We start from the raw sequence: 12121 nt of genomic DNA, 5'->3' as shown, positions 1-12121 counted from the left end.
CCCTCTTTGAAGAGAGAGCACCTTTGGTCCATGCTAAAGACTGTCTCTTCCCAGTTTGCAAACTGATACTGCCAGTAAAGCTCTCCTCTCTACTGTTTAGCCATCCTGGTGGCCTTTTGGGCAATAGAAGTTTGGTAACTTGCCCAACATTCCACTAAAAAGGATCAGAACTGGAATTCCATCCCAGGAATCTTCAACCCCCAAACTGTAACTGAAAACTCAGCACTTGTCCAAGCTGAAGAAGAACGAGGACAAGCGGTTTGAGGAGGAAGGAAAGAGAGTTTACTTTGCTGCAAAGGAGGAAAAATGGCAGACCTTCTTGTCTCAAAATACAAATTTTCCATTCACAAAAATACAGAGCTTTTAAAGGATGAGTTCTCAGCTTCAGGCAATTACTGTTCAACTACAGTTGCTAATTCTGATCATCCTACCTCAGCTCAAGACAATCTAGTGACCTCCACCCAGGATCTCCCTTTACCAGGTTGGGCTGGGCCATCTCCTGTAGCACAAATAAACAAAATACTCACCCTGCCCCTCCCAACCACTGGCCTGAGGCAGGGATGCAGGCTTTAGAGACAGAAAATATTTTTGCCATTTTTTCCAGGCCATTCCCTCTGTTACAAAACTCATGATATTTCTATTATGCCCATCTTTGTAAAAATAAATACTGGATAGGAATCGTGAATCCAATGATGGCATCACCCAGTGAGATTCTAAAAAGAGAGGTACTTCATACTTAGGAATAGTTTATGAATTAACAGAATGAGATGTAATTATTGAAACTGAAGGGAGGGCATAGTTTATCAAGCTGACAGTAGGCCAGTGTGTTTGGACACTGGTGGAACTTTCCCACTTCTTAGGATCGTTCATGCCTTAGAAAATTATCACGAGGGGGAAATTCTGTGGAAAGAGAAAATAGGGTCCACCAAAGACATGACTTGGTACTTTTGCCTTGCCTCTACTAGCTGCAAGGAGCCGAGGTTGGCCCAGGGACTAATATCCTTTATCACAGTTAGTGAAATTGACCTGTGATTTCAAGTTTATGTGCAAAGTGCCTGTCATTTCATAGACCACAGGAAAGCTGAGCTAGAGACTTGCCTTCCAGTTACTGAGCTCTGAAGATCTTGAACGCTTCACTCAACTTTTCCTCCCAAAAAGCATGTCTATGAATCCATTTGCTGTTCCTAACAGTCTTGTTTTTCTTCGTGTTCCAATGGTTTAATTGTTTTCCCCCAAATGACTGCAATGCTCGCATTCTCCCTCATATTATGCATGTCTGTTTTCCCACCTAATTACTAAGCTCTTTGGGGGCAGACAATGTCTTCTTTATCTTTGCTTTCTATAGTTTAGCTTGCATAATCCACATAGGTTTTTATTTCAGAAATATACTCAAAATGGTAGTGTGCATAAACTTTTATATCTTGCTTATTATTACATGCGACTATTACAGCCCATTTTGTATAATCTTTATAAACTTACGTTTAAAGTGTTATAAAGGAGTTTTAAATTATAAAGAAAAATGAACATTTTTGTGTGTGAAAGCTTTGGTTCTACTTATAATATTTCCCTGTGTGGAATTGGCAAATTCAAAGAGAACAAACATGTAAAAAGACTCTTGATACATTTTACCAACTCGATTTTCAAGAGTTTTATTGGCTATAGTAGGCAGAATCCTAAAATAGCCCCCTAAGATTTCCCACCTTAAACCCCAGGACTGACTATGATGAAATGTCACGTCTGTGGCTATATTATAGCCAAAAGGAGATTATCCACGTGGGCCTCATCTAATCACATAAGCCCTTTAAGAGCAAAAAGCTTTCTCTAGCTGGTGGTGGAAGGAAAGTAGGAAAGATTCAGAGTGTGGCAAGAATTCAATGCATAGTTGCTGGCTTTGAAGAGGAGGGGGCCATGCACAAGACCAGAGAGCCGCCCCTAGAAGCTGACAGTGACCCCTGGCCGACAGCCAGGAAAGAGACCTCAGTCCTATAGCCACAAGAAACTGCATCTGCCAACCACCTGAATACCTTGGAAAGTAGTGCTTCTCCTGGTAAGAGACCAGCCTGGCTCACACCTTGATTTTGCCCTGGTGAGGCCCTCAGCAGAGAATCCAGGGGAGCCCACCTGGTCTTCTGACCCACAGACTTGTGAGATAATAAATGAATGCTGTTTTAAGCACCTAGACGTGTGGTAGTTTTTTATGGAACAATGGAAAATGAATGCACTGGCTTATGCTGTTACTAACACGTGGAGTTGTCCCTGTCATTGCAGGTAGCGGTGGCTAGAGCTCTAAAATTCTATGCTATAATTAAAACAGTCTTTGCTAAGACATCATTATTCATTACATTTGTTTTTCTTTGACTGCAGGTGGAGGTGAGCAAAAAGATTAATAATTGTGTTGCCTTCTCATAGCATTAGAGGGGGGAAACCAATGAGGAAAAAAAAATATGGGAAATTCTGGATAAGAGATTTGATATGGAAAGAAAGAAAACCACACAGGACAAGGTTCTACCTAAAAGAGTATGTGTTGAAGCTGGCTTGTCCCAACTTATATTTAGTTGTATTTAAAAATGCAGATTTTTGCTTAGTTATATCCTAAGTTATATTTAAAAATGCAGGTTTTTGCTAAGACATCATTATTGATTACGTGTGTTTTCAAATTTGTTACAGTTGCTTAACAAATGCCTCCCAAACTCGTCATTTCCTAATTATTTTACATTTTACTATTATCTATGCTCTTGAGGTTACATACATCTAATGTGTCTGGATGATAGAAATATTATAGAATGCTTTGCTTCTTTACATTTCTTTCTAACTCTGCACCACGTCTGAAGCTTGAAATAGGCCATGGTGGGAGTATTTACACCATGGGAACAGGCAAATGCCTTTTCCAGGACAAGGAGATGTCACAAATTTTTTCTGAGGCTTGGATCGGAGGTAGGGCCTTTTCCTCTGGGGCATGAAGCCAAGAGAATGCAAAGTCCAGCACTTGCCCATGTTTGGAGAGAACTCGGGTGAGAATGGAGCCAGCGTGGTAAAAGGCAGGAGGGAGAGACGGAGGTAAACCAGTCCCTGGCATCGCAGTGTATTCACCTCCAGCAGTACCTGATCCCATCCCACTCTAGACTTTTTCATTCAGTGAGTCAATAAGTTCCTTTTATATTTAAGCTAGTTTGGGTTGAATTTTCTGTCATTTATATTAAAATCAGCCTAAATGATACAGCAGAATTTGTATCAGGTCCAGAATCACATGGCTAGCCACCAGAGAGGCTTCACGGACCACAGTAACTTAGTCAGAGGGATGGTGGTCCTCCCGACCTCACTCTTGTCCTGAGCTTGTATTGTCATTATTATTATTATTATTATTATTATTATTATTATTATTATTTTGAGACAGAGTCTCACTCTTTTGCCCTGGCTAGAATGCCATGGTGTCAGCCTGGCTCACAGCAACCTCAAACTCCTGGGCTTAAGCAATCCTTCTGCCTCAGCCTTCCTAGTAGCTGGGACTACAGGCATGCGCCATCATGCCCGGCTAACTTTTTGCTATATGTATTTTTAGCTGTCCAGATGATTTCTTTCTATTTTTTAGTAGAGACAGGGTCTCACTCTTGTTCAGGCTGGTCTTGAACTCCTGACCTCGAAGGATCCTCCTGCCTTGGCCTCCCAGAGTGCTAGGATTACAGGCGTGAGCCACCGGGCCCGGCCCTGAGCTTGTATTATTTATAATTCTCGCTTTTACAAACATAAGTTTGCCTCATTTAAAGAGACTTATATCATTTTCCTTGCAAGCTGGGGTTGGTTCTTCCTAGTAAACACCTCTGTTAGGGTGACAGAGGTTCTTCTCAAGCCACCTAGCAGCTACCGTGTCCTGCTCTCTTCTTCCTTGATAATAAACAACAATTTTATTCATGTGGTCAGGCCCCGGAAGATGAGTCATGACTGTTCTAATTATTATGGCAATCTCATTGCCCTTTACCAGATACTTGCTTCTCAGCTTTCCTTACAGCTAAGTGTGGCCCTGGGACCTAGTTCTGGCTTCTACTCTTAGCCCTGAAGGCACATGTATGCAATCATTTTCATTTCTGTAATGACTCCACAAATATTTGCCTATGTACCGTGTAGTGTGCTGGGCACAGGGCCACAGATATAAACAAAATAGATCTGATCCCAGTCTTACCTTTCTTCACCTTCATTGCTTTGTTTTGTTTTGTCTTGGGTTTTTGCTTTTTTGTTTTGTTTTGTTTTGTTTTGGGCCTATGTTTGAGAATCATGCAAGATAGATATCAGGGGTTTTAAAAGAGAAACCCCAATTATCTCATTTATTCATTCCCAGAGTTCCTGGCCAAATTATCTTATCTTGTTGATAGGTGGTATAGGTGGTGAACAAGTTAGATTTAAAGTCGGTACCAAGCATGCATTGATAGAATTCTTTTATTTCTTTTTGAAACATAGTCAATTTACGCTTCTTACATGTCAGTGTGAAATAAAGACGACTATGTATTTCAATCGATGGCATCTAGTCTTGGTTCTTCAGCTAGGTAGTACACTGCACAGTGTCTTTTTCATGAATTCTAAAGCAGACCTTGGGAACTCTGAACAGATCTTAAAAGATCTATTCCAATGTCAAAGTATGTAGAGTAACTGAAATTCATAAAAAGAAATTAAAAATAAATTTAAAAAAATCCAGAAGTATGCATTAAGTACCTAAAGTCTTTATCTTCAGTTTTTTTAAATCTTTTATCCTCATTTAATGCCACTTCTGAATCCACATTTGGAAGTTCTTAATTCAGATTTCTTTTTCTTTTATAGGGTAGAACCTCTCATGAATACTTTTTAATGGATTGAAGTATAGTTATATATAGTTAATGTTTACAGTCACCTAAAATTATTTTTTTCCTTCTTTTTTTTTCCCCCTCCTCTACTCTGAAGAAACTAAAATTATTTTTTTTTCTTCATTGACCGTTAACTCTATGCCTCTAGGCCTTAGCTCTGTGCCTGCGGGCAAGATTGTGCACCTGGACAGCAGGCTTCTCCTGGGCATAGCCTCCTGGTGACTCATTGCTATTGTTACTTGTCCCTGAGACTGCATCAGAAGAACGAGGACAAGTGGTTTGAAGAGAAGGAAAGAGGAGTTTATTAATTTGCCAGCAAATGAGGAGGTTGGCAGAGTCCCGTCTTAAAGTGCCAATTATTGTCCTGCCTCTGAGCAGTACATACAGAGCTTTCAAAGGTTCCAATTAATCTCATAATCCCAAGTTTGGCAAAGACAATCTTGTGACCTCTGTCCAGACAATTCACCTGAACTTTCTCCTGTGGCACAAGGAACAAAGGACATTCTTCTGCCCCTTCTAGCCACTCTCCTGAGGCAGAGACGTAGGTTTTAGTTTTCAAAAAGGGTGAGGGAGTTTTGAAGAGACAGACAGCATTTTTACTCTTTTCCAGGCCATTTTCTCTGTTACACCATGGCAAATTCCACACAGCCACAACAAATCCCAAATGCGGTCCAGGGATTACTGACAAAGGCTAGGTTTATTCCTTGCTTAACAGCTCAGTGGTAGAGCAGAAAGAATGCGGACTAGAGAGTCCTAGATTCGAATCCCAGTTTGACTATTTGCAAGCACTTTGACTTAGAGCAAGCTGAGTCTCATCACTAAGCCCCCTTTCCTCATTTGTAAAGAGGGATCACATTACCTACCTTTGAGCCTTTGAGTTGTGAGGAGGAAATAAGATCATGCAAGTGAAGTGCCTAAGACCATGTCTGGCCCATAGAAGGCTTCAAAAATGGTGGTTGTTATTTACAGTGCTTTTTCCTCCCCAACTGGATTGCAAGTTCTCTGAGGTCCAAGGTCTCACGGATCCTACTTGCTGTTGTTTCCCCAGCAACTGGAATAGTGCCTGGCACATGATAGACTCTTAACAAATACTTGGTGATTTATTATTATAATTATTATCATAAATGTCAGGTCAATGACTTACCAGCTCCAGCGCCTTCTTTAAAGAATACCCTCTGTAAGGCTGGTGGCGGGCACCCCTCCCCTCCCTAATAGAAAAAAGAAAAAGCCCATGAGACCTGCCGAGAACAATACCTGCTAGGCCCAGCTGAGTTAAAAGAATAACCACACCTGCTGGTTACCATGACAAGGGTCTCGGCTCCTGGAGTCCGTCACGGTTCCTGGAATCCACCCATACCACCAGCCCCTCCTATTTCTCTACACCTGCCCTAAAACTGCAATGGAAAATTCCTTGCTCTCCCCGCCATAAATCTTTCTGTCAAAGAAACCCCCACCCCCAGCCCTAAAAAACATATATAAACCCACTCAGAACTTCTGGGGGTGTGACTTCTCGGGCCCCCTCTCTCAGGACCCGTGAACCTTGCCCGGAGCGCTCCAATAAAGCCTCGTTGCTTAACCCTTTCAACTCTGCAAGTCTTTCTTTCTCTGGCACTGCTCATTCAAAAACCTTACACCCTCATCATCCTCTTTACTTTTTCAAATCAAGTCCAAGCACAAATCTTCCTATGAAACCATCCCTGCATGTACTAATTTGCAGTTATCCCTACATGTGTTAATTTGAGTTATCTCACTCAGGACCAAACAGGAATGTACTGCATATACAATTTATGGCCTATATCATGTCTAATTGTTTCGTGTATGTGAGTCTTGTCTTTTTAAAATTCAATTCTATCAATATTTCTTGATTGCTTTTCAAGTGCTTGGTGCTGTGCTGGGTTCTAGAAAGGAAACAGCTGCTTCAAGGAGTACCCAGCCTTTTAGTGGATACAGACATTTAATCAAATAATTATATCACAAGGTGATGTTAAAAACCATATGCATAGAGCGTCTAGGGAAGCAAAGAAGTGAGAAAGTGATTATCTTCTCCAAGAAGGTCAGGGAAGACCTCCCAGGAGATGCTAAAAGGGAACATGATTTTAAAGGAAGGTCAGGAATTTTCCAGCTGGTCAAGGTAGGAGAATATTCCAAGGAGAGTAAACATGTGCCCAAGGACATGAGATAGCAGGATGTTATCCTGGAGAACCTAGAAGCAATTCAGTCCTATTGGAGTATAATGAGAAAGCTGGGAAATAAGGCCGGGCCAGGAAATTGGGGGAGTGATACATTCGCAGACAGAGGCAGTACCCATATCTTGCAAAGTTTTTTTTTTTTTTTAAGACAGAGTCTCACTCTGTTGCCCGGGCTAGAGTGCCATGGCATCAGCCTATCTCACAGCAACCTCAAACTCCTGGGCTCAAGCGATCCTTCTGCCTCAGCCTCCCGAGTAGCTGGGACTAAAGGCATGCACCACCATGCCAGGCTAATTTTTTTCTATATATATTTTTAGTTGTCCAGATCATTTCTTTCTATTTTTAGTAGAGACGGGGTCTTGATCTTGCTCAGGTTGGTCTTGAACTCCTGACCTCGAGCGATCCTCCCTCCTCGGCCTCCTAGAGTGCTAGGATTACAGGTGTGAGCCACCGCACCCAGCCCTCTTGCAAAGTTTTGAATGTCATAATCAGAGTAAGGTGATGGGGAGCCTGGAATGGGATGATGTGATAAACCTTAGAAATGCCTTGGTAGCATGGTATATCAGTGGTTCCCAACCTTTTTTGGCACCAGGGACTGTTTTCATGGAAGACAATTTTTCCATGGACCGGGGAATGAAGAGGGATGGTTTTGGGATGCTTCAAACACATTACATTTATTGTGTGCTTTATTTCTATTATTATTACATTGTAATATATAATGAAATAATTATACAACTCACCATAGGTTGGGGACTCTTGGTGCAGAGGATACATTGGGAGAAAAACAGATTGAAATTCAGCAATAATTCAGGAGGAAGTATCAATGCAGAGGAGAAAGACTAAGGGCCTGATTGAGGCAGTGGTGATAAGGCTGAAAGACAGATTGAATTGATTTTTAGGAGAGAAAATTCGTAATTGATAAGACCAGCTTAGTCAATGGATGTAGACAGATAAAAAGAAAAAAACAGCACTCTTTTATTTTTTTGTGTCTCTTACTTGGTAAAGCATAAATAAAGCACATAAAATATGCCCAGAAATAGTTCTTTAATAAGCAAGTCTCCACAGCATTATCTGGTCTTGATTTAATTTTATTTCCAATTTTAAAACTACTTTCTATGAACCAGAACCTGCTAAGCTTTTACCCAGCCTCTTGGTGTTTTTCCAGTCTATAAGGATTCTCTTAATATTTCTAATTTATTTGCAAACAGAAAACCAAAGGTGACTTTGCCTTCCAACCACATATTTATCTGTTTAGACAGTTGTTCCCATGGTTTTCAAAAGCAGTCTGAGGATAATGTGGCATGGCTGAGAACAAAGAAGGAAAGATGTCAAATCTCACCAACACACAAGCATCAGCCTTCTTTTCATTGCAGGTCACACAGAGTAACAAAACAATTTTTCTTAGTATTCAAGGTCATCTCAACCTCATTCAACCTTTAACTGTGTATCATAAAGACAGATTTTTCTTTTCTTGGAATATGATTTCCAGGCTACAGAAAGAAGTGTTATATTCAGTCTGTCAGAGCTTTAAAATTATCAAGGAAGGTGAACAACACAGTATAAACAAAATTGTTTGTTTCTGTAAGATAACTCTGTAGTTACAGGGATGAGAAATTCTTCCATTGATATGATAGCTATCTTATTTGAATTTTTATACATTTCTAAGAATTGAAAAGAGAACTGTCAGGGCTTAAAATAGATTTTGAAGAGATAATTTTAAATGATCAGGTCAGGCTTGATGGCTCAAGCTTGTAATTCCAGCACTTTGGGAGGCTGAGGTGAGAGAATTGCTTGAGGTTAGGAGTTTGAGACCAGCCTGGGCAACGTAGTGAGGCCCCCGTGTCCACAAAAAACAAAAACAAAACAAAATAAAATAAAAAAGTGCTCCCTCTGGGCAGCTCACTTGGATATATCTTCTAAAAAAATTTTAAGTGATGAAAATTTCTGGAAGCATATCATATATGTATGTGATACACATGATCTCTAGAGAATTTTTTTAAGACAAAGTCAACAAACTACAGCCTGCTGGCCAAATCTGGCCCATCACCTGTTTTTGTACTGCCATGAGCTAAGAATAGTTTTTTACATTTTTAAATGGTTGGAAAAAATCAAAAGAAGAATATAATTTTATGATTTGTGGAAATTATCTGAAATTCAAATTTCAGTGTCCTTAAATAAAGTTTTATTGAAACATAATTCACCCATGCATTACGTTCCAGCTGCATTCATGCTACGGAAGCAGAGCTGAGGGAGGGGGCAGAGGGGATGGGCGAAAACCTACCTAGCGGGTACAATGAGCACTATCTGGGTGATGGGCACTCTTACAGCTATGACTCAAGCATTGCAAAAGTGATCCATGTAACCAAAAACATTTGTACCCTCCTAATATTTTGAAATAAAAGAAAAAATATTTAAAAAAAAAACAGAGCTGAGAAGTTATGACAGAGGCCTATTGGCCCACAAAGCCTAAGGTATTTACTACCTGGCTTTTTCCAGAAACTGCCAATTCTGGTTTTAGGAACTTTTTTCTAAAGAAACACAAGCCTTCAGTAAACCGAAGACTTCTTCATGGAGTTTTCCTATGTCAGTGTTAGGTTATGTTTAAACTAAAAAGAAAATGCATGAATAAAGATAATAGAGCTGCCAGACGGATATTGATATTACAGAATAAAATAATAGACATGCCTTTGTTATATTTAGGATGCTTATTTTCCCACCTTATGTCAGTGTAGCAAAGATATAAGATGATCTGCTTTAGGGTCATTCTTTTTTATTTTATTTTATTTTATTTTTTAGGCTCGTTCTTTTTCCTTGAATCGTGATGAGCTTTTCATGACCTTGGGCTAGTTACTCAACCTCTTGGAAGCCTCAGGTTTCCTACAAAAGCAAGGAAATAAAGATAACCACACAGAGTGATGGTAAATATTAAGTGGGTAAGTGGAGTGACTTTTTTTTTTTTTTTTTGAGACAGAGTCTCTCTCTGTTGCCCAGGCTAGAGTGAGTACCGTGGCGTCAAGCTCACAGCAACCTCAAACTCCTGGGCTTAAGCGATCCTTCTGCCTCAGCCTCCGAAGTAGCTGGGACTACAGGCATGTGCCACCATGCCCAGATAATTTTTTTCTATATATATAATTTTAGCTGTCCAGATCATTTCTTTCTATTTTTATTAGAGATGGGGTCTCGTTCTTGCTCAGGCTGGGCTCGAAATCCTGACCTCGAGCGATCCCCCTGCCGCGGCCTCCCAGAGTGCTAGGATTACAGGTGTGAACCACCGAGCCCGGCCGATTTTTTTTGTTAAGGAATTATTTAGCTCAGTACCCGGTACACAGTGGGTGTGTAATAAATTTTATTATGATTATCACCATCATCATCTGAAAATGTCACTTTCCCTTGCTGGTGTTTTACTCCTAGTACTACCTATAACTTCTACTTTGACAAGGGGAGGCCTTGCTTGCCTAATTTTGCATAGCAACAGCTCCTTTCTCGGTATTACTATCTGCAGAAAAACTGCCCCCAGGTGCATGGGTCCCACGGAGCACCTGACCAGGGAGTGGAAAAGGGCAGCCTAGGAAGTCTGGAAACAAAAACCACAGTGATAAGGAGTGTTGGAAGGGTCGGCTGCAGTCAGATTGCAGCTTGTGAGCAGCACATGGGATTTTTTTTCCATGTTAGACTCTCCTTTAACTCTCTCTATGGAGAGTCCACAGTTTTGTGACAGGTCGCTGATGAAAGAAAGCTCTTCTAATTTAGTAGTTAAGTCTTCCTTTAGAGTACATGAAGTTTTTGTCATTTTATCCCATTTTATGTTAGGTTAACACTGCCAGTTTTCTTTTATTACTTGATGTCTTAGCTGATGTTTCCTACCAGAAAAGATCTCAGAAAATCATGAGGGTGCGATTCTTGGAAACTTGGTGATTTCGTTCTCACTGGGTTCGCTGCTGCCTGTCTCCTGCCTGAGTTCCCTCTGCCCTTAGAATCATGGTGACTCCAGATTACTGCAGGGGACCCAGAGCCCAGGGAACTCGGGGCTCCTCAGCTATGATGCTACTTCTCTTTTCTTTCCTCAACTCTAAATAAATCCTGAGCAGTCTCAGCAGGGTTGGTTTCGTCTGCTCACCTGGAGTGGTCTGGACTCAGTTGAGAACTCTCTTTTCTTAGTCCTTACGAAACAAATCTCTACCTACAAACAACTAAAGGGGTAGAAAAATGCCCCTAAGCCCAACAACTCTTTCATACCCCCATTATCCCCAAAATTAATTAAAGAAAAATCAGAATACCAGAAGGCAGTAGACGTCTCCACAATGCAGTTTGGAAACAGAATGTCTATAGATCCACTGTGCTGTTTTTGTTTTTTAATCACATAAAAGAGTTTGTACAAATCTCACTTGTTTTCACTTCTTGCGTTTTGTGTCTTGACATATTGTTTTGAGGAAAATGCTGCTGAATTTTGTCCTTGCTCCTCAATTATGGTTGAATGGGAGCTGTACATTGAGTCTAGCCACCCAAAAGAAGAGCAAAACATTTCTTACATATTCTGTTTGGACTCATGGTTAAGAAGACAAATACCAACCCTCAGGCCTCGCCCTGGTGTGTGATGCGCACAGGCATGACTGCAAGTGAAATGGGGGGGAGGGGGCGTCCGTTTACTGGAAGGAGTAACTCTCATCATCGTATTCCAGCCCGTCTTCATCATCGTCACCCAGCAGCCCATACTGAAATTTCCGGTAGACGGTGCCATCTTGGCCCATGTAGACGATGTCATCATCATCATCCTCATCGTAGTCCCGGTCCCTGTACTCAATCACCTGATCCTCTTCAAAGCTGGTGCTCTCTCGATAGCTGCTCCTATGGGAGTAAGACTTGCTGGGGTCAGCCAGCTTTTCATAGCCGAACTTTGCTGCTGGCTGGACTCTGCTCCGAGATTTCCTCCAGACGAGCACAGCCGCGCCAAGCAGAAGCACCAGCATGATGGAGGAGGTGACGAGCAGACCTGTCTTGGTGCGCTCAGCTGCAGACCCATCCCCGCTTGTTCGAAGGATACACTCGTCTGTTGGAAGAGGGGAGAGAGAAAAGGTAGGAGAGAAGAAATGGCTTAGGGAA

The 12121-nt window shown here is 41.2% G+C and overlaps 1 protein-coding gene across 1 annotated transcript in view; it reads right to left on the bottom strand.

Annotated features, from left to right (window-relative positions):
* Positions 1 to 10238: 10238 nt before the first annotated feature.
* PCSK5 (proprotein convertase subtilisin/kexin type 5) overlaps positions 10239 to 12121 on the bottom strand; it is a 409990-nt gene continuing 408107 nt past the window's right edge. Inside the window, exon 38 of the mRNA XM_045562588.1 lies at positions 10239 to 12068. Within this exon, the coding sequence (XP_045418544.1) occupies positions 11665 to 12068 (404 nt within the window). The 3' untranslated portion in view covers positions 10239 to 11664. The remainder of the gene's footprint in view (positions 12069 to 12121) is intronic.

This window comes from Lemur catta, chromosome 10 (genome assembly GCF_020740605.2).
Source record: "Lemur catta isolate mLemCat1 chromosome 10, mLemCat1.pri, whole genome shotgun sequence".
NCBI lineage: Eukaryota > Metazoa > Chordata > Mammalia > Primates > Lemuridae > Lemur > Lemur catta.
The sequence above is the reverse complement of the archived record's forward strand: the minus strand, read 5'-3'. Positions and strand labels throughout refer to the sequence as shown.